At 39.9% G+C, this 26,855-nt stretch overlaps 2 protein-coding genes across 6 annotated transcripts in view; both read right to left on the bottom strand.

Annotated features, from left to right (window-relative positions):
* Positions 1–4,628, bottom strand: part of LOC114465918 (bromodomain-containing protein 4-like) — a 119,792-nt gene extending 115,164 nt beyond the window's left edge. For all 4 annotated transcript variants that reach the window (XM_028451328.1, XM_028451397.1, XM_028451477.1 and 1 more), the window contains exon 1: positions 4,550–4,628. The gene's annotated coding sequence lies outside the window, so the exon portion shown is untranslated. The remainder of the gene's footprint in view (positions 1–4,549) is intronic.
* Positions 4,629–5,677: 1,049 nt separating this feature from the next.
* Positions 5,678–26,855, bottom strand: part of akap8l (A kinase (PRKA) anchor protein 8-like) — a 34,597-nt gene continuing 13,419 nt past the window's right edge. Inside the window, exons 4-13 of one of the 2 annotated variants that reach the window (XM_028445889.1) lie at positions 26,278–26,842; positions 25,633–25,756; positions 25,498–25,547; positions 22,931–22,961; positions 22,723–22,828; positions 22,448–22,589; positions 21,367–21,472; positions 21,153–21,283; positions 12,380–12,475; positions 5,678–6,604 (exon numbers count right to left, since the gene is read on the bottom strand). In XM_028445889.1, coding sequence (XP_028301690.1) covers positions 6,167–6,604; positions 12,380–12,475; positions 21,153–21,283; positions 21,367–21,472; positions 22,448–22,589; positions 22,723–22,828; positions 22,931–22,961; positions 25,498–25,547; positions 25,633–25,756; positions 26,278–26,842 — 1,789 coding nt within the window. In that variant the 3' untranslated portion in view covers positions 5,678–6,166. Of the gene's footprint in view, positions 6,605–12,379; positions 12,476–21,152; positions 21,284–21,366; positions 21,473–22,447; positions 22,590–22,722; positions 22,829–22,930; positions 22,962–25,497; positions 25,548–25,632; positions 25,760–26,277; positions 26,843–26,855 lie in introns of both variants that reach the window. The other variant, XM_028445879.1, reaches the window with a different exon arrangement.

Genomic DNA, 26,855 nt, shown 5'->3' with positions numbered 1-26,855 from the left:
GCAAAGGGAAATTATATTGAAATAGACACGCGGCAATATGACATATTGTGAATGCTCTAAAATAAATATATTTCAGATAATACAGAGACTTCCAGGTCAACTGCAGCAGTAAAAACTGATCAGATCTTCAATTATAATTCTGATACTTATATATGTATATTTCTCTCTTCCTTCATGTCAGAGCTCCGTTTCCCTAGTGTTATGTCTCTCTCTCAGACAAGTTCCCAAAACATGTCTTGTTCCCACAAAGATTCCCTCTTAGTGTCAGCACACAGATAATCTCATAACAAAGTGTGTCGTGAGCTGGAAAAAACGTATTCCCTTCCCCTCTTCAGTGTGATTAGCCAATAGCAGCCTTTCTGATCATTTTGTCTTTTCCAGCCTGCAAGGAATATTTGCTGTTACTGTGTGTTGCCACTTTTTCATTTTCCCCCACAAGACCTTTTCATCTGTACCCATTTTCCATGCCTGAGCTCTGGAATAAAATCCACAAAATATGGTTTGGTCTATTTTGAATTTATTTCATCAGACATATAGTGTATGCTCGAAAATTTCCATAACAATAAAAAAAATAAATAAAAAAATTCACAACTTAGTGTAAACAGGTTCCTTACAAACACAAATAAATCTCAATACATCAACACTAGACACATTTAAAAAGGCTATAATAGCTGCTGACTCAAAGAGTTCATGAGCTGATATTTTATAGAATATATTTGTGCATGTGGATCACGATTAGTGTTATTGTATGTAATTAATTTATTTCCTCACGTGAAATAACTTTTTTTTTAAAAAAGCACATGAAAAGCACAAATAACTCCAATTGTGTTTTTACTGCTGCTGAATCGTGTTTATTTCATATTTGATAATGACTTACATAAAGTTATGATTGATAAATAACTCTGATTTCCTATAATTAAACCAGATAATGGTGATTTAATCATTCAGTATATTTGGTGTAATAATCTGAATAGTTACATTAGTCTAATGGGACCAACTTTGTCTTGTGAACACGTGAAATATAATTAAAAAAATATTGCGTTTCACAAGTTGGGACGAATGAATAGTGACATTACTATTTATGCTTTATTTATTTAACACAACATGTGACATGTTTAGCTTTTATCCTTCCATACAAGTGTTAAATCTCTGTGGCTTTATGACAGTAAGACGTGTTCCTTTTACTTGGTCTATTCCTTATATGGAGTGGTTAGCTTTTGCACTTAGCCCAGTCTGTGTGTCGATGTGTTAGGTTAACATAGTTAGCTTTAGTTGAGTTTCCAGTTCATAATCGTTGCTGCGGGTTCATTTCTGTACCCGTGTTTGTGTAACTTTGGTTGGATCTGACTGAGGAACTTGAATCGGTTCCCTTTGCTGGATGGTTGACTGGTCTTAACAAGTAGCGGTCCATGATGTATCGCAGCACGGCAGCTTCAGGTAGCCGTGACGAAAACCTCACACACAGACAGATAAATCATAAACGATAAAATATCATACATTCCTAGCTGATACGTAAAGCACTTTGTGACCTCTGTCTGTGAAAGGTGCTATATAAACAAACATTACTTACTACTTACAGTTAAAATGTAAAAATACACCCAATTACTGTTGTTTCTATACCGCAAGTTACAGCTACTTACTACCACAGTAATTCAATGGACATAACTGCGAATTTATGATTAAAGATTTTACACCGCAGGGTCTATTTTTCTTTGTTTTTAGTTGCGATTGTTTATTCCGGTCCAACTTTTGCTACTAAAGACCGAATACGTTTTATTTGTATTGCTTTTTTTGTTTGTTTAATCTTGACATTTCAATTACAATGGTCAAAAATACTTAGATCAATAAAGGTTTATTGCATTCTAAAGGATGTACTTGTATTATTATTAGGGCTGAAACGATTCCTTGAATAATTCAAGTACCTCAATTACAAAAAATTATCAAGGAACCTTCTCCGCTTCGAGGAATTGTTTAATTTTTAAAGCTCAAAGCGTGATATTTCACCTGGACTATGTTTAATGTTACACTACACGCTGACATCACACACACAAAGGAAGGAGGGAGCAGACATGTTTGTTTTCAGCAGCGGGAAAATGGGGAAAGGGGTAACGACGACAAAAATGAATAAAAGCACCAAGAAAAGACAAAAAGTGTACAAGTACAAAATACCTGTGAGCCAGATAGCAAAATAATAGGTGACACGTAGAAGGTAGCAGCGCACCTTTGGATGAGAGCTTATCCATGCTCAGCAGAGCTCAGAGGGAGAGAAGGAAAGGCGTTTATGAGACAGAAAATGGCGCTACATACAGAGTTGACGTTTCCAGCAGGGCACACTCGAACAGGGCATGTGTGGAACTCATGGATAGTGTGGCGATGGTGAGATAAAACCATAAAAAAATGGGGAACGCAGTGACACTCTGTATGTCTGGGACGAAGAGGAAGTGTGTGCAGACTGATGGGAGAGACTTGGAGGAACACCAAAATACAGTAAGAAATCCATTCAACTCTGACCCTGATAGCAAAATAATAATTTTGCCATCAAAAGCCCAGTCTCAGTGTTTCTTTTGTTTTGGTTTTATATAAGGAAACAATGTTCAGATGTTAGAGTTGTCAATAAAGCGAAAAAAAAATAGCTTTAAAGCAGGGGTGTCCAATTCCGGTCCTCGAGGGCCACTATCATCCAGCTCTGCAGAAGCCTGATAACGATCCTAATCATTTGAATTAGGTGTGTTGGAAGAGGGAAACATCTAAAACATGCTGGATAGTGGCCCTCGAGGACCGGAATTGGACACCCCTGCTTTAAAGTCACTGACAGGGGTTTTTTTTTAGAAAAAGGCTTTTTTCTCAGCTTTTTGCTCTGAAACTGAAGATTTATGAAAACTTGCTCTATTCAACGGCTGATTACAAAAGAACGAAACGAGCCAGAAACAAATTTTTTTTGATGAAAGTAGAGGCTTCAATCTTTCAGAATCCGGTGTCAGATTTCAGACAGTCATAGTAGAAAATATTCTGTGGGTCTTTAAAAATCAGTCAAAATGCTCAAAAACAGCTGGCACTGAGAGGAGGGTAGAAAATCTGAAAATGGCTGGCACTGAATGAGTTAATTGTTGGATTAAAATATAAAGCATTTGTGCCTAATGTGCTCCAATACGCTCCAGTACAGCAGGTATAGTTTTGGTTTGAACATGGCAAAGACTAAAAATCTCATCAAGAATATTTGTCTTTAGAGTTAAAATGTCTCAGATCTCATTACACTTAATATATCACCAAAAGTAATTTATTTTTAACTTTGCCTGCTTTATATTGTTATTTATTCTTTTATGTTGTTGATACTTAAAAGAAAAAAAAAACATGTTGAAAGTTATTTTACATTTGTTTTAATTATTTATTTTCTATATTTTTTAGTCACATTTCCTGAGTTGCAATTGTCGTTTGCTGATTATACAATGTGCATCTAAAAATATAAATGTTGATTGAGTAAAAAAGGAAACCAATTGTTCATTCATTATTAAGTGGAAGCTATTTTCTCATGTTTGTTTATAACTGCTCTTTAACTAAACAAAAAAATACATGTATCCAATTACTTGATTAATTCATAAAATTTCAGTAGAATACTCAATTACAAATATGTTCGATAGCTGCAGCACTGATTATTGATACTCGTCATTACATTAGTGGTTAATTTGATCAACAACAAAAAAAAAAGTTGACAATATAGTTAATCAAATTCATCAATAATGTGTGGGGAACATTGTCCAGCAAAACTTGTTATCGTCCCAGGCTTAACTTGCCAGCTATATTAATGTTATATGTCTGGTTAAAAGTATCTCAAGGATGTATTAGTGTGTCGTAATATGGTGCGATTAATAAACTAATAGGCTAAATGTACGTATGTAGTAAATAAAGAAATATTTATTATAAGAAAACTGTGCTATAGTAATCTCCCCTACTAACCTTCTGAGGTAATACGTCGCCATGTTTACTGTGATCAAGTGACAGTCCTGCACATAAACTCCGTTGCAGAATACCACTTTGACGGGTCTGGTATTCTTGAAGTATCAGCATTTTAACACAAGTCACTGCGTCAACGTGAGTAAACTACGCAACGTGGAGGGCGTAACTTATGTCACGAATACGGCCTACGGGGCTACAAACAAACAGCCTTGCCGCTAGCATGGGTAGCATGATCCCGACATGCAGCTAACTTGCCCACTGACAGCTCAGAGGCTGACTGCTACGAAAACAAACCCAAGACGAGTGCCGAAAGCTGACAGAATCAACGCAGATTATGAACAGAAGTACACAATTATGCAAACATAAGGAATATATATTTTAAAAATAAATAAATTAAAAAAACAGTATCAATCTCGTTTACCCGAACCGGTGTAAGGCCTGCGGAGACGGCTCATGTTCTTCTCACCGGAGAACTGACAGTACGAAAAACACGCTATTACTGCCCTCTGCAAACGTTTAACTGTATTCACTGAGCACTTATTTTAGAATAACATTCCAGGGTCAACAAAACACGAACAAAAACGTAATTCGTTACCTTCTTCGGTCGTTTGTCAGCGCTTGCAAACCTTCCTCGCCCCAAATCCAGAACAAACAGTCCTGTACGATGTCACTGACGTCAGACGCAGGAGGCGCGGCAACGTCAATCAGAAGAAATGTTTCTGAAAGCTCCGCCTCCTCCATGAAGCCTTCACGCAACAGTAGGATATCTTATCATTTTAAACCACAATATGAAAGTTGTCAATTAGAAATGGTGGCTTGAGGAAGATTCTCTAACATGCTGGTTTATCCCTAGTAAAAAACATTTTTCTGGGGATACATTAATTGGCCTAATCTGAGTAAACTTTTTTCTAAATAAGATTATAGGTCTGTCTACAGCCATCCATTTTCATACACACTTATTCCTGTTTTTCAGGGTCATGGGTCTGTCTCCATTCCATTTCGCCAAACCACAATTGTTGTCTAGAAAGGGGATTTAAGAGCAGTCTTCTAAAATAAACGTGAAATCAAAAATTGAGAATTTGAAATATACCAGCCCTACAACAAGCGGATGTTTTTTAGATTACCTAGCTATGTCTTTGTTGGGGAAATGCAGTTGACAGTATTCATTTTAAGAATTTTCTGTGAATTAGAAAAACGGGAGAACTTGGGTCTTTTTTTTTTTTTTTTTAGATGTCCCCTATTTACTTGAATTTCATAAGCAGAAACGCAATGTTACAGTAATGCAACACATCAAAATCTTGTAAATTCATAAGTTTCAATTTATCCACGTTAACATTAGGGATGCAACTACGCCACCCTGTGGTAAAATACAGTCTGTGGATCATGACATTTCTCAAATATTCATAAACCTTAGATTCAAAAGCTAGTAATGTTAAGCTAGTTAATGAGTTCAACAAACAAAACATAATAACAGCACTGAGGCTTTCAGGTAGAACCACCTGGTTTCTTCCATTGGCTTAAAAGCTGTAAATTAAATTAGAATCTTTAGTTTTGCTGCCTGAAAATACACAAAAAACTGTATTTTTTTTCACAAGTTTATTTCTTAGTTCAAGTAAACAAAAACAATTAATGACATATTTCTGAAAGGGACAGTATTCTGCAAAGATAGGTTTTCAGGTATCCCCACAGCATTTTAAAAAGCCAGTCCTGTAAGATTTAAGCAAATTTGACTTGACTTATGTGAATTGACCCCTGTGCTCGTTTGTTTCAACTTAATGGGGGAAAAAAAAAAAAAAAAAAAAACACGTCATGTTTCAATGTTGCAATACTGAGAGGTTTAGGAGTAATTTCTAGCAACTTAAAAAACAACTTCAACAAAAGGCACAAAATTATATAGTACAGAAATGTTTTTAAAAATGGAAGAGACATTCACCGTTACTGTCATACTTCAGCATGAAACTCAATTGAAGTTCAACCTGAAGACAAGCAAACAAGTATGGTCAAATTATTTCAATCACTACAACAAAAGGGAAAGCAAGATAATGAAATTGATCTAATTAACAAAAATAAAAGCCATGGGTCATCTGTGAAAAACATCAGCGGCATCAATAATGGGTTTCAATACATATGACAAATAATTGTGCAAAAAGCCTGTAGGGTCATTGACTGATCCAGACAAATGCACGAGTGAAGAAGTCACACAGGATCTGGCTTATTCCTGAATCTCTTCCTTCTCTCCAACTTCCGCTCCTTCCTCATCTTCCGGCTCAACCTGTAATCCCTGTTGCCCAGCCTCAACATGCACCACAAACCCTTCATCTTCCTCTTCTCCTACTTCAAAGCCTTCCTCATCCTCGAGGCGGTCCCGCTCAGGGTCCTCCTCACCCCCATGCATGTCATGCTTCTCTTCCTCCATCTTCTCTTCTGCGATTGTGTCCGCTGCTGCACTCTCCTTTTTCACCCCACTTCCCTCAACCTCTCCCTCCCTCTCTTGGCTTGTCTCTGCCTCAGGCTCCACCTCCTCTTTGGCTGGTGCTCCCTCAATCTGGCCGTCTGCAGTCTCAGCAGCTATCTCCAACTCAGACACATCCATTACCATGGAGTCTTCTGGATCCTGGTCATCCTGGTTCCCAGTAAATGGATTTTCTCCCTGACAAGTAAAATATATTTGAGTAAGCGATTGTCATTTAGGATTTGCATCCCGCATCTGAACCTTTGTGTGATTAATTTTTTAGATGTTGCAGTACAAAGTTATTGCAGTTTATCAAAATTAAGGAAATTGATCATTATTGCCAAATAAAATGCAACATCTAAAAAGTAAGTCTTTGCATTAGGGATGTAACGATTCACTCAACTCTCGATACGATTCGATTCACGATACTGGGTTCACGATACGATTCTCTCACGATTTATGTTACAAAATGGGACTATAGACAAATTTTTTTTGGGAAAAAAACTAGAAAATACAGTACTATTTTCCTTTTATTTTTCATTGTCAAAAGAATTCCTTGATAAACTATTCAAAACAATGCAATTTAACTAAAAATAAATCTTGAATGAAACAAATAAAGGAATAATACAAATGAAAATGAAGCCTATTAATTTAAATTCTGGTTCTATAATAAACAATGCAAAACTGCATAATAGTTATTTTTCTTTTTAAAAGTGCAACTGAAAATGTATTTTGACAATTGGACTTTAAAAAAAAATGATTTACGTCATATTTGTTTGGACCAGCAGAGGGCGCTGGTAATACAGTGGTCGGTTGGCATGCAGATATCTTGCAGTGAAGAAGAGAAGCTATGCTAGCAGACAGAGCTAATAGAAAAACATGACTTTTACAGATATTCAAGTAATATTACAGATATTCTTTCGGTGCTAAAGGGGTAAGGAATCATTTATTAACATATTTAAGAGTAGAAGGCGGCCAGAAAGAAAGAATAAGCAGACTCCGCCCGCCGCCTACACTTGTGGATAGCGCCCTCTGCTGGTTAAAAAAGTCCTGCGATGCAATTTTCAGAAATTCGATATAAACCGTGATACCTATGAATCGATTTTTAACTGCCTTACGATTAATCGTTACATCCCTACTTTGCATTCCTGGTATGCCCACACTCTAGTTAATAGAAATTATTCTGTCAGCTTTGGAACACAGCTTGCCTCTAATTATTTTCTATTGCCACAAACCATTTATATTCATTTTCTGTGAGCTTGTTTTAAAGTCAACAAACATGGCACCCGTGACGAAGAAGCTGTTAGGCTGTGCTCTGCTCCTTTTTAAAAGACCTGGATATATCATTGAAACCACAACAAAATGAGGCTTTACAGTCCCTCCAGGATTTTGCAGCGAATTTCTGTGATTGTTGCGGCCTAAAATGCCTGATTTTGAGGCAGGTTTTTCAAAAAACTGCGGCAAATTTTGAGGCTTTATTATGTTCTATAACTTTGCATAAACTGGTCAATTTGCCAAAAAACTTGATTGCCGTTGAATTATTTCTCCTTGTGTTGTGATCCTATTTCTCATCAAAAATTATATCTTGTTGCTCTGTAACATGTGCAATGACAAAGCTATTCATTCATTCATTAATAGCTCAGATGCACAATAATTTAACAAGATATGGATATTGCCATCACATTTTAAAGGTTTCCACTGCTGAGAATATTACAGAAAATCAGATTCAGTTTTTGAAACAAAAACAAAACAATCCCAAAATAAATAAATGTTTTTTTTCCTGTGAGATGCTCATCAATGCACTTGTGACTTTTGCTACAAACACGTTTGCCGCAGAAGAGTGATGCATTCAGCAATTTGTAAATTTGTTCGTGGAGATACCATCAGGGGGTGCACGCACCAATGGCATTGGCAACTGCTGCCATTTTAAGGTGCATTCACATTGACGCGATTAGATTACATTCAAATCAATGTAAATGACGCAACCTCAAATTATCCCCTCAAGCAACTTGACTTGCATGATTTGAGCGACGAGGTCAAGCGTGACTTCGTCGGTCAAAGTTGAAAAATTAAAACTTTTTAAACAACTTCAAGCAACAACTCCCCCAGCCGTCACTGTCAGTAGAGCCTAGGCAGCAGCCCCTTCCTACTGCCTCCCGCTACAGTGCAGACGACTGCAGCGGACGGCTGAACTACACTCCCTCAATTCATCGGGGCAAAATTAAAGCGGTTAACTTCTTGAATAAGCCTACATTCTCAGTGAACTTATCCTTTAGTAACTCCGTAAATTAATAGTTTAAACCGTAAAAGCAAAATGGTGATTCCGCTCGCACCAAGGGACTCCCAGAGGCTGATGGTGGCTGCCGGCTTGTGGAAATTTGCGGTGATTGGACAGAATTGCAGGACCGTGCTGTATTTGAGGGGATTGGCTGAATTTGCATTAATAGTTGCAATCGCAAATTCCTGGAGGGTCTGGCTTTAAAACCGTAAGTTTGTACCGTACGACACGCCATTTTCCTCTGCCGGCTCTGTTTAGGGGGCTGGCTTAGCTTGTCGCACTATGGCTGTCACGTCCACTCTTCGTTTGATTGGTTACTCTGCACAAGTTTGTTCCACCCTGCTCAGCCCCCCCAGAACTCAAACACCTGGTGAGCGCTTACAGACTAATTGCCTGTATTAAACATTGAATAATAAAAGGAGATTAAGATGGATTCCAGGTTAGAACAAACCACTTTACAACCATCCATCCATCCATCCATCTTCTCCCGCTTAGCCGTTTTCGGGTCGCGGGGGCAGCATCCTCAGTAGGGAGGCCCAGACTTCCCTCTCCCCGGCCACTTCCTCCAGCTCGTCCGGGGGGACCCCGAGACGTTCCCAGGCCAGCCGAGAGACATAGTCTCTCCAGCGTGTCCTGGGTCTTCCCCGGGGCCTCCTTCCGGAGGGACGTGCCCTGAACGCCGCACTAGGGAGGCGTTCAGGGGGCATCCTAATTAGGTGCCCGAGCCACCTCATCTGGCTCTTCTCGATGCGGAGGAGCAGCGACTCTACTTTGAGCCCCTCCCGAATGACTGAGCTTCTCACCCTATCTCTAAGGGAGAGCCCAGCCACCCTACGGAGGAAACTCATTTCGGCCGCTTGTACCCGTGATCTTGTTCTTTCGGTCATGACCCAAAGTTCATGACCATAGGTGAGGGTTGGAACGTAGACCGACCTGTAAATCGAGAGCTTTGCTTTTCGGCTCAGCTCCCTTTTCACAATGACGGACTGGTGCAGACTCTGCATCACTGCAGACGCCGCACCAATCCGCCTGTCGATCTCTCGCTCCATCCTTCCCTCACTCGTGAACAAGACCCCGAGGTACTTGAACTCCTCCACCTGGGGCAGAACCTCATCTCCAACCCGGAGAAGGCACTCCACCTTTTTCCGGTCGAGAACCATGGACTCGGATTTGGAGGTGCTGATTCTCATTCCGGCCGCTTCACACTCGGCTGCGAACCGATCCAGTGAGAGTTGAAGGTCACGGTATGTTGGAGCCAACAGGACCACATCATCTGCGAAAAGCAGTGATGCAATACTGAGGCCCCCGTACCGGACCCCCTCAACGCCCTGACTGCGCCTAGAAATTCTGTCCATAAAAGTTATGAACAGAATCGGTGACAAAGGGCAGCCCTGACGGAGTCCAACCCTCACCGGAAACGATTTCGACTTACTGCCGGCAATGCGGACCAGACTCTGACTCCGGTCATACAGGGAACGAACAGCTCCTATCAGGAGGTCCGATACCCCATACTCCCGGAGGACCCCCCACAGGAATCCCCGAGGGACACGGTCAAATGCCTTTTCCAAGTCCACAAAACACATGTGGACTGGTTGGGCAAATTCCCATGACCCCTCAAGGACCCTGCTGAGGGTGTAGAGCTGGTCCACAGTTCCACGGCCAGGACGAAAACCACATTGCTCCTCCTGAATCCGAGGTTCAACTATCCGGCGGACCCTCCTCTCCAGTACCCCTGAATAGACCTTACCGGGGAGGCTGAGGAGTGTGATCCCTCTATAATTGGAACACACCCTCCGGTCCCCCTTCTTAAAAAGGGGGACCACCACCCCAGTCTGCCAATCCAGAGGCACTGCCCCCGATGTCCACGCGATGTTGCAGAGTCGTGTCAGCCATGACAGCCCCACAACATCCAGGGCCTTGAGGAACTCCGGGCGGATCTCATCCACCCCCGGAGCCTTGCCACCGAGGAGCTTTTTAACCACCTCGGCAACCTCAGCCCCAGAGATAGAAGAGCCCACTCTCGGGTCCCTGGGCCCTGCTTCCTGATTGGAAGGCGTGTCGGTGGGATTGAGGAGGTCTTCGAAGTATTCCCCCCACCGATCCACAACGTCTCGAGTCGAGGTCAGCAGCGCACCATCCGCACCATACATAGTGTTGACGGTGCACTGCTTCCCCCTCCTGAGACGCCGGATAGTGGTCCAGAATCTCTTCGAAGCCGTCCGGAAGTCGTTCTCCATGGCCTCACCAAACTCCTCCCATGTCCGGGCTTTTGCCTCGGCGACCGCTGTGGCTGCGCTCCGCTTGGCCCGTCGGTACCTGTCTGCTGCCTCCGGAGTCCCACAGGCCAAAAAGGCCCGGTAGGACTCCTTCTTCAGCTTGACGGCATCCCTCACCCCCGGTGTCCACCAACGGGTTCGGGTATTGCCGCCACGACAGGCACCGACTACCTTGCGGCCACAGCACCGATCAGCCGCCTCAGCAACAGAGGCACGGAACATGGCCCACTCGGACTCAATGTCCCCCGCCTCCTCCGAGACATGGTTGAAGTTTTCCCGGAGGTGGGAGTTGAAGCTCCTTCTGACGGGAGACTCTGCCAGGCGTTCCCAGCAGACCCTCACTATACGTTTGGGTCTGCCAGGTCTAACCGGCATCCTCCCCCGCCATCGGAGCCAACTCACCACCAGGTGGTGATCAGTTGACAGCTCCGCCCCTCTCTTTACCCGAGTGTCCAAGACATGCGGCCGCAAGTCCGATGACACGACTACGAAGTCGATCATCGAACTGCGGCCTAGGGTGTCCTGGTGCCAAGTGCACATATGGACACCCTTATGCTTGAACATGGTGCTTGTTATGGACAATCTGTGGCGAGCACAGAAGTCCAACAACAAAACACCGCTCGGGTTCCGATCAGGGGGGCCGTTCCTCCCAATCACGCCCCTCCAGGTCTCACTGTCGCTGCCAACGTGAGCGTTGAAGTCCCCCAGCAGAACGAGGGAATCCCCAGAAGGAGCACTCTCCAGTACTCCCTCTAAGGAATCCAAGAAGGGTGGATACTCCGAGCTGCTGTTTGGCCCATAGGCACAAACAACAGTCAGTCACTTTACAACCTACATTAGAAAGGGCTTCCACACTTTTGTGGATTGATAAATACCAAGTTTGAAGTCAATAGTAATAGTTGAAAATTATGTTAATACAGTATATGCTAAGGATAGTAAGTCAGCCTCCTCACAGGACTAAACTAGTTCTTCCTCAACGTTTAGATGGATGTGCTTAAAACTGTAATACTTCCACAAGGGCAGTTCCTTTACAATTTTGTATTTAATGAAAGCAGCCAACAATCCAATGCATTTAAATGTATGACTTCAGGCAAATTTAACCAACTAACCCTTATTACAATGTAATGTACATTTGCCCAAGCAGATCAATTTCAAATATTTTGTCGGATTTAATGATTCAACTTATATTTTGCCATTTGACATTGTGTTGCAGTGAATGATTTGAAGTTGACATGCTGAATTAAGAAAGTGGAAGTGCAAATTATTGATACCAATAAGTCCTGTCCATCAATTTCAGCTTATCCAAAAAGCTTAAACACTGTGTTTAAATTCTGATCATAATTCCTACTTACCAAACAAGACAAACAAATATTGACAAATCCATACACTTTATATCCATGATAAGATCAGTGTGCATACCTTGAGGTAACTCTCCAGCTTCTTGCCAATAAGTTTATGGTTAAGGATACTGCGGGCCACCGAGAGACTACCTCGCTTGGACATCTCCATCATACCCTTAAGACACAAAATCAGTTTTAAGTAATACATACAAATGCAAGTGAAAAGTCAAAAGAACCTTAGGTTACCAGTTACTGCCATCTAAAATAGGACACTATAATATTAGACTACATAGTGCAAAGCTATAAACCTTTAACCTCTATCATACCAAATATACTGGATTTTAAAGACATTACTGATATCAAAAATTTGACCCAGCTTGCATAGTTAGAAGGGATGGGTATTGGTGCCTACTCTGTATTTTTTTTAAATGGTTCCAAATTGAATACAACATTACCTTAAATAATATATACACAAGTAACATATGGAAATAATAAATAAAAAACATTTAAATAATATCCAATAAAACAATGTTAAATGAGGCACCGAAATGTTCGTTCTTATTCGGACTAGTTACTACCGTTTACGTCGGAACCGGTGCCATATTGGTACCGTGTTTCGGTACCAAACCTTAATAGTTAGTGTAGCGTCAACAAGAATATCCTCATCCATTAATGACTAGGGATGTAACAATTAATCGTAAGGCAGTTAAAAATAGATTAATAGGTATCACGGGTTCACATCGATACTCTAAAAAAAAGTACTGCAATTAAATTTTCAAACAGCAAAGGGCGCTATATATTTATCCTTCTCTTGTCCAGAAGTGTAGGCGGCGGGCGGAATCTGCTACTACTTTCTTTCTGGCCGCCTTCTACTCTTAAACACGTTCATAAATGATTCCTTACCCCTTTAGCACCAAAAGAATATCTGTAATATTACGGGAATATCTGTAAAAGTCACATTTTTCTATTAGCCGTGTCTGCTAGCGCATAGCATCTCTTCTTCACTGCAAAAATATCTGCATGCCAACCGACCACTGGGTTACCAGTGCCCTCTGCTGGTCCAAACAAATATCTGCCGTAAATACAGTGCAATGACTTTTTTTTTTAAAGTCCAATTGTTAAGGCACAATATACATTTTTAGTTGCACTTTTAAAAAGAAAAAGAACTATTATGCAGTTTTGCATTGTTTACTATAGAACCAGAATTTAAATTAATAGGCTTCTTCTTCATTTGCATTATTCCTTTATTTCATTCAACATTTATTTTTAGTTAAACTGCATTGTTTTGAATAGTTTATCAAGTGATTTTTTTGACAATGAAAAATAAAAGGAAAATAGTACAGTATTTTCTAGTTTTTTCCCCAAAACAAATAAAGGAATGTTTTTCAGTCATCATTTGTCTACAGTCCCATTTTGTAAAATAAATCTGAGAATCGTATCGTGAACCCAGTATCTTGAATCGAACTGTATCGGGAGTTGAGTGAATCGTTACATCCCTACTAATGACGGTACCTACTAAGGATCCATGAAGGGATACAATGACTAACTTTTGCCACAATTAATTGCAGTATTAAATGTTACAATTAATCGTAACGTTTAAATACCAAAATACTGTCAATTACAAGAAAATATTATGCCTGAACCATATTGGTACATCACCACAACTCAGCTGGAATTAAATCAAAGTTACACAGCAACCACACGCCACCACCTCATGTTGCGTTGTCTCTAAAGTTAAAGTGATCTGTAAAGGTGACTCATTTACAAAAGCCAAGAACAGCCTTTTCCCATCGGAGGGATGATGAGTCTCATGAAGAGCTACATACTACCCCACCCTGAGTAAACCTGCTTTGTTTCCTTAATGGAAATTGTGTTGGTGGTATTGAGGGCCACTTTAAAGCAGAATAAGTAACTTTTTCACCTGAGCAAATCCTTCTCATAGTCACTCTGAGGGTAACAATTGTTCATTGAACACAGTGGTGCTTTTTGGTCATTCCATTACTTCATCACTCCAAGGCTCGACACTGCGCCCAAAATTTAATCTGGTCGCATCTATGCGAGTTCGTATGGTGCCCTTATTTTGTGATGGAGCGGCTAAGCATTTTGTCACATCCCACAGAGTGCACTTCAATCCCTCTGTCGCTCCGCGCTGCAGGTGAGGAGACGGTGCACGTTCATGCAACTTGGCTTGAATGCGCCGAGTATAAACACCAATGCGATCCTTTGGTGTGCACGCGGCCCGCAAACGGAACCAGGCATAACCAGCCTTTCACTGAGTGCGCGCTTCATTGAGGGCAGCAGTAAAAAAGAATAACATGCCGAGCGCAATAATAGAGCGTACCAGCTCATCACAATCAGCATCGAGGGGCCAAAACTGATGGACTATAATGCCAGGCCAGATGTTCAGCTGTGGTTCTCCCAGGGCAGGGGTCTGCAACTAGTGGCTCTGGAGCCTAATGTGTCTCTTTGACTCTTATGCAATGGCTCAGTATAGCTTTACAAAAATCTATTGAAATAAAGATTTATTTTTTTACAGAAGCTATTGATTAATGACAAATAAAATCAAGATATAACAAATTGTTAACCTAAAATAACACGTTGTGCAATGACTCGGCCACCTTCATACTCCATTTCCTCCAACATCTACAGACCACCAACTTTCCTTGCACCTGCGACTAACCTTCAGTTTTAAATCCCTGGTAAGACAATTAAACTAACAAAGAACATAGAAATATTAATTGTGTGGGGACAGATTCATTTAATCGCCAATGTGCCGGTTAAATATGCATGCTTTATGTGTGGCAAGAAATGAGCAATTAGCATGAGCAATTAGCATGTGCACTTGATCATGCATTATCAAATTGAAGTTACGTTTTGTAGCCTTTCAAATACATTAACTTAAAAAAAAAAAACTTCTTTATATAACATTGTGTTCATGTAAACTGATTTGTGTAAGAATTCGATACCGTTTTATTTCTTGAAGTCAATTTATTTTATTTTAAACAGTTTTTAAGTTGCCATTTACATGAGCAATATATATCAAACATTATTCTATTTAATTTTAACTGTATATAATTTAATACACTGTCTTGTCTTTATTGAGAAGGTATTTTTCCGGCTCCGGGAGGACATTAATCCAGGTGAGATGAGGCAAAATGGTTCCTTGTAGAATAAAGGTTGCAGACCTCTGGTCAGGGGTTAGATTAAAGATTAAAGGAAGACTATATACAGTAAATTGTAAATTATAGGAGACCCCACTATAAGAGCTGGACCCTCTGAATTGAATTCCACGGGGTGAAGCAATGCAGATGCCAAATTAGTTATGCTACTGTTAAGTTAATCCAAGTACAGCATTTCTGCAAAATAAAAAAAAAAACAATACATGTAACCTGTTGTTATGCTTTTCTGTTTAATTTTTTGTTACGTTTTCTTTTAAAATTATATAAACGAAATTACCTGGTTTTTTTTCAGCCACTGCCTATTGCAGAAAAACTTAATATTGACACTGAAACCTGAAAACATTTATATATATATATATATATATATATATATATATATATATATATATATATATCTCGAGTCATTGTCAATCTTTACTTCATACAAAACTGTGGTACGCTATTTAAGTCAACTATTCATCAGCATGCATGGCTATGCTGTATACTCCAACTGAGTGCTACCAACTGAGAAAGTTGGTCACACTAGTGCCACCACTGGAAAAGTTAGTGTAGAGCCCTGTCATTACCGGGGAACAATTGTGTGTGTGACCTTTTAGGGGGACCTTTGGGGGAGCGCGAAGCACAAGTTACTTAGTTCCGCTTTCCTTCCACCACAAAACTATAGATCAAGTTAAAGTTAGCAACTCCCCATCCCCTCTAAGTAGTGTGGAGGTGTTACCGCCTACTAAGGGTGTGCCAAAATATCGATACAACGATAAATCACAAGGACTCGCAAGGAATCAAATGGACAGAATCAGCATGAAATGAGTCACCGTGAGGGAAGGAACGTTTTTTTTTTAAGGGGATATGTTTCTGGGGAGCGCTTTTTGGGGCGCACTGCCCTCCCTCTCCCATCTTGGCTGCATAAAACACCGCCTAAATGACCTGAAACCCCATCTAAACTGCCAAAAACCTACGCAAATCATCAATTACTCTTAAATACAGAGCTGACCAGTGCCTGCTTAACTTTTCTGAGCCTGTAAAACTGTCCGTTTCTTGTCAAGAGCAGCTCTGAGCATCTTCACCTGCTCTGAGCGTTCAAACATCATCTCAGAGCTACAGAAGATCCGTGGGAAAAGTTGCATGTTGTTGTGGACGAGACCATCAAAGCCAAGGTAATGCATTGACAGAAATGTTCATTTTTCATATACAGTGAAATTTTCCAGTTTTCATAAAACAAATTAATTCTGCTTGTTAAGCAGCACTGATGTGTCCATGTTTACAGAGGAGTTGATAACACTAGCAGTGAAATTAGTATTTTCTGCATTAAACTGGTTTTTAATGATAGTTAATTTGCACAAACATCATTAATAATATTTTGGTCAAGCAATATTTTGTATCAGTCTTCCCTTAAAGACAAACATACCACAAGGACATTGGACTAGTTGTAGTCATTGTGTGCTACGAAAAGCCACTGTGCAGTATACACGTTGTTTAACTTGGCGGTCATTCATGTGAAATTAATTGACAATGTTTGGAAATTCCTGTGAAATGGAATTAGTGCAGTCAAATTCTGTAATGTATCATGGATGAAATTTCCCATGATATATCGCGATAATATCATTATTAGGGGTGTGAAAAAAATTGATTTCACAAAAAAATCTTGATTTTTTTTGAGTGCTGAAATATAAATAAATAAATGTTTATTTTTTTTAAATTAAAAAAAATCAATAATCAATAAAACCATTTTTTTTAATTTATTATTCCGGATATTTAATAAACTAGTACAGTGCCCGTCGGAAGTATGCATTCATGTGGGGGCAAAAGGGGTCTATTTTCAGGTGCAATTTTCCTGGTTTAATTCTATGGGACACGTGCATGACTTTTATATTTTTTTGTTTGGTGTATGTTTATATTTTTTGGAGTCATGTGTATTTCGGTTGTCTTTTTGTGCATAAATGTTTGCTGTTTTTTTATTTTAAATTTTTTGTAATGTATGTTTTTGGAGTTGTGTATTTTTGTATATTTCTGTTGTGCTTTTGTGCATTTTTTGTATAATTATTGTTTTTTTGCCATTGTAGTGTGATTCTGGAGTCATTTTGTGTGTAAATATTTAGTTTTATGTATTTTTAGTATAAATATTAAGTTTTGTGTATTTTGAGCCATTTTCATATTTTTGTTGTATTTTTCTGTAATTTATGTTTTTTGGAGTCGTGTATTTTTTATTCTTTCAGTTGTCTTTTTGTGCATTTCTTGTTTTATTTTACTCATTTAGTATATTTAAATAAATTTTTCTTCGTACATACATCTACTGATGCCTCTGGACACATCAGTTATGTGCCTGGTCTCATCGAACGTTTCGGGTCTTTCAACATAATACGCCCTCCTCCAGGTGACCCAGCCGTGGCTGATCAGGCCCCGGCTCGTGTCGAGATGGCTAGCTAGCTACCATGACTCCATGGCTCTCCTCTTTTGAGCCACAGCCATCTTGAGGCCCTCTCTGCCGCATCGGTGGTACTGCACATGGCTCTCCTCCTCCTCTCTCCCTCGATTCCCCAACCAGCTGAGTGCTCTGGTTAGGGAACAGGCTGCAAAACCCCTACATCCAAACTCCACTGGGAAACACCTTGCTCTCCAACCATCCAGCTGGCAGTCACTGACCAGTCCCGCATACTTGGCGAACTTCCTCTCAAAGGCTTCTTCCAGGCGATCTTCCCACGGGATGGTCAGCTCCAGCAGCATTATTTGCTTACTGGCCTCAGACACAAATAAATAATAAATAAATAAATAAATACCGTGCGTGTGTTCCGTGAAATGTTTGAGACGCTGATAACCAAACTTCATAGTGATTGTAGCGCCAATCAGAAAAGTAACAAAACTGCGCAAAACAAAATGTAAAGCTCCAAACTAAATTAAAGTATTATCTACAATTCGGCTGTCTTTTTTTAAAAAACAAAAATAATTTTTTACCTTCGAACCGAATGGTCAGAGCTTAGCTTCCATGCACAGCATAACAGAGAATCTGCAGTTTTCCAGATGGAGTATTGAACGGGTTGAGGTCAATACCGACTCTAGTGAAACAGCGCGTTATTGAGCAACAGTTATAGGTTTAAACAATGGGAAATGTGTCTGCAAAAGACTCACCAGTGGCTGACTGTTTCAAATGATCTATTCAGAGAGCTCCCGTGTTTGAGAAGCTAATGACAGCATGGCACGAGAGGAAGTGGAGGAGGAGTGGCCGCACACGTAACTCTTGCTCGGGTGAAGAGCTGCGCAGTGAAATAGATATAGATGGTGCGCTAGCACCCCCTCACACCCCGCAGTCAAAAGTTGAATAGGTTTTATTTCGGGGCCGTCCAGAAGGGAAATAAAATTTAAAATAAACATTTTGAAATGACCAAATTACTCCAAAATAACAGAGACACACACTCGCGGTATTTTGAGTTTCAGGTCAAACTCGCACTGCGTCGGAGAGATATTTGCTGAGCGCACACAGCTTTTTAGTTCGATAATTTTGCATATTTGTGCAATATTTCAGTGGTTACAATGCTTTCAAAGTTACAATGTTTATGTATGCATAGGCATTTTATTTTGATACAATAGCAGAAATTATTTTTTCTTATTTAAAAAAAAAAAGATACAAGTACGAGTACCCACCAATACCGAGTATCATAATCACTAATCCTTTTGAATACATACAATTTTAATTAACGCAATGACAGATAATTTTTAACAAAGACCTTTTATTTCTGTAAAAAGGCAGCACAGTCACGCTCCCCTCCAAAAAAATTTTTTCAATTTTTAATAAATTAACAACTCAGAGTTTTAGTAATTTCTTTTAAAATAAACTGCAAAATAAAACTGTTTAACTGTTAACTCTCCCTGAGTTGTATTCAAAGGGGGAAAATTAATAAAGAACAAAGCTCCTGCTTAACTGTCTGGTTGTCATATGAAGGTGAAAATGTAAGTAACAGGTTCTTATTGAGGAAGCATCTCTGTAATTTAAGTACAGAGCCTATTTCTTGTGTCATCAAGAAGAATGTGAGCACCTGAACTAAAGAGCCGTTCACTCTACTCTGCAGTATGGTGCCGAGTAGAGTACTGGCACAGTGCAACCACAGAATTTGGTCGCAGCCTTTTTTTTTTTTTTTTTTTTTTTACAGTGACTCAAGATATGATATTTGAAAAATGTTTCAGTGTTTCATCTGGCTAAGTTTTGGGTCAATGTACAGTCATGGTTAAGGTCTATGGATATTGTTTTGCAAATCACACTACAGAATATTTTGTTATGCATTTTTGAAGATAAATGTACACACTTTAAATATGATTATTGTGCTGGGTAAAATGTCTATATTAAAGCTAAAACTATACCAAATGTATGTATAAAATACTAAGAATAAAGTTTATCATCAGTGTATGCTAGAAACAATTATAGCAACAAATAACAGAATTACTGGGCATGAAAAGAAATGGAATGTCTGCTTTGCACAGGATTAGTTTTACCTAGGGACCACGTAATAAATACAAACAGGTTACATGTATTCTGTTTTTTGTTTTGCTGAAATGCTGTACTTGAAATAACTTAACAGTAGCATAACCAACTTAGCATCTGCAATACTTCACCCCATGGAATTCAATTCAGAGGGGCCAGCTCTTATAGTGGGGTCTCCTAACCCTCTTCCCCTGGGAGAACCACAGCTGAACATCTGGTCTGGCATCATAGTCAGTTCTGGCCCCTCTATACTGATTCTGATGAATCACAACCACAATCATCATACACAGTATCAGCCCCTCAAATCTGACTTTATCTGATTTTGTGTTGAAAAGCAGTCTGCAGCTGATATTGGGTGGAGTCGTGTATGCGCTGTGCGTGTACGCTCTATCACTCCACTCGGCGCATTCTACACCCCATGCGCTCTGTTGCTACGAGTGCCCGGATGCCTCTGCGCGTAACTCTTCATTTCCTCCTTTTGGATTTTCAAAATAAGCAATCACCCATCCTTGGTAAAAACAACCCTCATTTTCACTGGGGTAAACCAGAATAAAGTCAGACTGGATGCTATCAAAAGCCAACCCCAGCCCTCCGCCTATAGACTGAAGCAACACCAGCGAAAGAGAAAGTCTATACCCTCTCAAGGACCTGGGATCTAGAGCCAAATGCATGCGTCATGGTGAGGCAAAGTATAGCAGGCCAGTACTGCTTCCACTAGCTCCAACTCATTCAGATCTAGAAATCCATGTCCCCAATGATTCCAACTTCCACCTGCAGATGGTGGGTAGTAAATTCATATTTAATCAGATTTCTGTGTCCTGGTCTGTTTGACATACACTGTGTCCAATTTTGATAGCTCGGCTTCCACATAGCTATCTTGGAAGGCTCCTGTGCTATTCATTCTTTACATTACATAACCATGTTTTGTGAGGACTTTACAAGAAATTGAAGTAAAACCTTAAAGACAAAACTGTTTTGACTTAAGAACTTTGTATTGTACAATCAAGGGGTGTTTAGCTAATTTTTTTTCAGCCACAGGGTCCACTTGAGAAGATTGGTGCAGCCCACAATAACAATTTAGTGTGTCATTGTATGCTGCCCAGTGAGAATAATCGGATGCCATCACTCCCAAAATGTAGTTTCTAATCAACATCAAGATTCCAAAAGTTTCAAAATCAACAGTTTCAATGTTAGTGGCATACCTTACGGTTGTAATTATGGTCAGCAGACTTCAGGTGTTTATGTATCAGATGGGGCTGCATGGGGATGAAAAGGTCACAAGCTCCGCAGTGAGCTGCCTCCACCTTCTTCATGAAATGCTCCATACCAATATCTGCTCAGATAGGGAAAAGAAGCCACTAGACATCTTCATTTTGTCAAAGCAGAGTTACTGCACATAAGGCTGCTGTCACCTACCTTTAGTTAGGTCCTGCTCTTTGTAGACTTGACAGATCGCAGCACTATGATTCTCCAACTGACTGACTCTCTGATCAGTTTTCTTAAACTTATTTAGCAAGTACTCCTAGAAACCAAAAAGATAAATTCTCATAAGTTTAAGGCAAGTACATTTTAATGTCAACATTCATTCGCTGTTGTGTTATTCAGGTTTAAAATCATGAAACTATATTTTAAACAGACAATCCAATGTACATAGGACAGTTTTACTAGGATAAAGGAGATGAGAGCCATTCCAGTTTAAAACAGCAGAAGCTTGGGTAAAGATACCAAAACAACCTAATTTACAATTAAACAAGTCCAGTGCCCACATTCACAAAGCATCCTATAGGTGCGGTCACACCAAACGTGACTGAAGCGACCAGATTACATTCAAAATCGATGTAAATGATGCAATGCCAAGCGACCTCTCTTCAAGAGACGCTACTTGCGCAACCTGCTCCAAGTTGAAAAATTTTAACTTTTCAAGCGACAATTCCCCTGGCCGTCACTGTCTGTAGAGCCGAGGCAGCAGCCCTCCCACCTGCTACAGTGAGAAGGCTGCAGCTGGAGGGCAGTACACTTCTTCAACTTACCGGGGCAAAATTAAAGCGGTTAAATCCTTGAATAAGCCAACTTTCTGAGCGAACTCATCCTCTAGTAACTCCGTAAGTTGATCATTTAAACCATAAAAGCAGCGCCGTCTATGATAAGTGCTGTAAACGTATGGCCGGAAAAAAGTGAGCATGATTACACATTTCTAAATACAGTTCAAGTTATATGATTGGTGCTTTTCTCCTTTTTTTAACAACCAATCACAGCTTTTAGAAGACTGCATCAACAACACCTCTTCAGTAAGATAATGGTTTCTGTCCCCTCCTTGCTCAGAGTTGCTCTCAGAAACTTCCTGAATTACTCCTAAAATTCCTTGCTAGGAATTTTTAGGCTATATATACTATGTTAGGAGCTTTCTGAGAGGACTTTAAGAAGTTTTGTGAATACGGGCAAAGGTTATTTAACCCACAGTAAATGTAATCTGTGGGTTATGATAAGTGTTCCTTACCTCCAAGAAGTCTGTGGTGGGTTTTGACAACTGACTATTGAGGAACTTGAAGTGATCCTTGTGGAAACGACTCTCAAGATGAGTTTCCATTTCTTCCTTGTAGAATGAGCGAAATTTGCACACGGAGCAAGCAAACATAACCCTGAGAAAAATAGGAAAAATCGTAATCATTGTGTTGGGATCAAAGTGACATAAGAAGCATTTATGCACAGCATTACATTCGAAGAACAAGTGAAAAACTAGCACAAAAAATAAAAAATAAAAAATCATCTCACCTCTCTAGGAATCCCCTCCTCTTCTTCATTTTTGGGTGCCTGTCCTGATACTGAAAAGGAGTCTGTTTTCCCTGAGTTTTTTTCTTCTCGTCCTGCTTGGGTGCAGCTATGTAGAATCACAAGAGTGCTGATCAACTGAGCATCACTGAACCGGTTTTATTAACAGTATGAAAAACTACAAATTAAAAGCGGCTGAGGATAAGTTTACCTTTGTCTTTATCCTCCTCAGGTCTAGCCTCCTGTATAAAAAAAAAACCCACTTCTTTACTCATTGAAAACTTAAGACCCAACTGGTTGTGGCTTAATGGTCTAGATGTAATGCTAAAAAAAAGATAATAGTTGTAGATATAGACCAACAATATTATCTCTGTACCAAGTGGCAGTCCAAGTTTCAATCTATACTTGCAAAAATGCATTTTCAAAATATTTCTAATAACTAGTTGGGTCTTATAGCTGGTGTCACAGATTTCCCCAAGAGGCATTACAGGCTGCAATGTGAGGTGAGGTGAACAGGTTAGCTAAAAGCTAGCCATTACCAGTGAGTTTTAACAGTATAACAGCTATAGTGGAGGCATGAAAGAGGCAAACAGGTGACAGAATAGGTGTTTTGTGCTGAAATCAAACATTATTTATAATCTCTCTTTGCCATTCTTTTTGATAGTACACTTGATAACACCTACTCAAGATCTTTGCTCAAAGTGACTTCAACATGTTTTGGCTACTGTTTTCAGCAACTTTACACTCAAATACAACATGGGAAAGACCAAGAGACCAACAGATTTGTAGTGAAATCCCAATCACATTGGTGAAGTTACTGAGCTCAAGGCTTGTCTGTTTTTGCCTTGATACAACTTTGACAATAAACCCTTCGTACATCTGACAAACAAGTCCAAGTTTGTCTCCACTTTCTCCTAGATTGTGTTTCACTAGGTGGCATTCAGACTAGTTTGCAATAATTCAAGAATAAGTTTATTTGCCTCCTCCAGCAACATTTTATTTTGTGCTAGTGGCCATTCTGCTTTCCACATGAGAGCTCTTGAGTTCAATAATAAATACTGTAAGCATTGGTAACCTGAGTAAATTAACCAAAACAGGTGAAGTAATAGATTGAGATAATAGTAAATTCTATTAATAGTAATAGAATTTATTCTTAAGTTTACAACACTGCATATTTTGGAAGTGTTTCTTATTTATATTCCTTGTTGAAGGATGAACAGAGAAACATCTATTGCATCAAATTTTGCACTTTAAAATTAATTATTGTTACTCATTTGATAAGTATATAACTTTAGAATTAGTACTTATGATTAAGTTTGGAAAGCAATTATTCCTAAATGTTTAAAATTGTATAATTTCTATGCCAGATGAAGTTCCCAAGCACAAAATACATCAACTGCTATGTATTACTTTACAATTTTCTATTTTAATATTGTACAGCAGTTAAATTAATCACAATCCATGAAGATAAAAAAAATAATAATGTACTTTATTATATATGCTGTAGTCATACAACATTGACAATAGCAGCCTGACATTTAGCTAATATCTATCTCTGACCGAGTGTGAAATAATTAGTAAACAAACCTCAGCGTTCATTTAAGCATAAGCAGACACATTCAGAACAGATCAAAACGAATTAGGAAAAAAAATAAAACAAAATAAAATGCATTTCAAAAAAGCTCATGTTTATACAGATACCACTTTTGGGTTTTCCATCCACTGAATAGTTAATCTCACTGGAAGACCCTGCTACCCGGCAGGGGCGTACGGTTCAACAGTGCGCAATACGCGCACAGATGTAGGAGCGCTGCTTTGGCTGTGTTGGACCTATGGGGAATGCTGCTGTGTACACCCCAGAGGCAGTGCGTGCCTTTTGCACAACATTGCATTAGTGAAAGGAGTCATGTCTGATGTACCAGCGCAGACCGAGGAGTCAAAGCTGCAGCAGAGCCTCCACTGATGGCTATATGAAGGAGACATGCAGGACCGCATTCATCACTTTTAAAATGTATACCATAAAATCTTAAACACGCTGCAGTATTTATTCAGTAATGTGATGAAGTATCTGAGATGAAATTGGGACATTTAGTCATCTATAAATTTATTTTAAGGCCTATTTAGGGATTTGTTAATTTGAATGTGTTACTTATTGCCTCAAGCATGCGGACAACTGAGGCCAATAAGTAACAGTTCTGTGCATCTCTCCACAATCCCTGCAGAGACACGGTTTGGCAAACTAAATGTAAAGAAAGGTCTAGATCATGTAGCAGGCATTTTAGCTTTTAGGCTGTGGGTGAGAAAAATTATATTTATTTATATTTAAACTATCATTAGGCATTGGTTAGGTTAGTTCTTGAGAATTTATTTTAAACCGCAGCTCGAGTCCATTTCAGTGTCGAAAGGCTATTCACTACTTCACCTCGTGAAGATGTGGATTTTCATCTCTGACACATTTATTTTCTTACCAGTATTTGTTTGAACTCAGTAAGTGAGGCCTCCGAACCAAGAATACTTGGCATAACATGTTAACGATGTTCAAATCCAGCCACCGGATTTACCAGCACCCGATCATTTGTAAACTGGGATGGTCAGATAAGCATAAATCAGATGTTTGTCTTATCGTACGACCAAATGTGCACTCATTTGCATAAGTTTTCATGGAAGGTTGATAAACGAGAGCCTATGTGTTTGGCCACATACTGTATAAATCCTATTTTTTTTTAATCATTGACAGGTTACTTGTAAATTGAAACATTTTAAGGTTTATGTACTCACCACATTGTCAGTATTTTGTTGATTTCCCTCCCCATTTGGCTCCTTTTGCGCTGTAATCAGAGTAAATAGAAAAAAAATAAATCACACCCTCTAATGCTTTCAATCGTTTAATATTCTGGTTATATACAAATTTACCCAGGGATATCCCCTGTGCTGGCTCTGAATCGGCACACTCTGTTTTGTTTATCTTTGGCTCCGGTTCATCAGACGCTGAAAGAGTTTGCTTTCTTTTCTTTTGGATATCCCGCTGTGGTTTCATCTGTTATAGAAAAAATAATTTTTAACAACTAAAATTTTTACCTATAAATTGGAGAGGAGAAAATTAGGATGATAGACAAATCGATGACATAATTTATTCATCCACATCTCTAGGCCACTGCTGCAATATGTCAAAGTCCTAACTGCCCAAACTGGTGCAGACACAAAAAACACAAATCAAATCCTACACCACTATAGCTAACCAAAACCAATTTGTTAAAAAAAGTTTTTATTTATCCTTTATATACACGTGTATATGAAGCTGCAGGGTAATTGGTGTTTCTACTGTGGAAAAGGCCACATTTCCTAACCTACTATCAAGGGTTTGGTAGAATTAGGACAACTGATCAATCAAAAGTGTGTTTTAGATCATCAGTGAATAACTGTTGTATTACGCAGAAATTAAGTACAAGCACCGAGGCAACTTTGCCAAATGGTTAGGTACTGAAAAGGAGGGAATCAGAATGGGCATAACATTAAGCCCAATGTCTGAAGAGGCCTTATTTATTTGGAGGTACTTACTTTGTTGAGGGCTCTCTTGCGGCCTCGCTGGCGGCCAGCCCTTGGGCCCCCTGCAAAATGCCTCCCAGGAAAGTCGTGAGGCCCTTGAGAAAGACCCTGGAAGCCTCCGCTCTCAGGGTATATGCGGTTGGACAGGAGGGATGGGAGCTTGCCTCTACCACCTCCTGGAGTGTGGCCACCCCGCATAACTCCGCCTAATGGTGCGGGGTCAGGCCTGCGTCTTCCAAACCCTCCACGACCCCCAGCACTTCCACCCCGCCTGGGGGAATGTCTGCCTGCTCCGGCCCATCCTCCACCTCCAGAACCTCCCCCTGGAGCATTGGTGAAGGACTCCCTCATGTTCTGTCGCATTTTAGCGACTCCATAGGAAGAGGAGAGGCTGTCAAAGCCTCCTCCTCCGCCAAACCCCATTCCCCCTCCGAAGCCCGAGCCTCCTCGCTGTCCCAACAGCATGTTGTCCCCTCGGTCATCGCCATAACCATAGCTACCATCGCCAGATCTGTAGAGATCTCGGGAGGAGGAGAGAGCAGAGGAACGCGAGTCGAATGACTCGTACTGGTCAAACCTGCAGAAGGGAG

This window comes from Gouania willdenowi, chromosome 1 (assembly GCF_900634775.1).
Source record: "Gouania willdenowi chromosome 1, fGouWil2.1, whole genome shotgun sequence".
Taxonomy (NCBI): domain Eukaryota; kingdom Metazoa; phylum Chordata; class Actinopteri; order Blenniiformes; family Gobiesocidae; genus Gouania; species Gouania willdenowi.
Note: the sequence above shows the minus strand (reverse complement) of the source record. Positions and strands in the feature narration are given on the sequence as shown.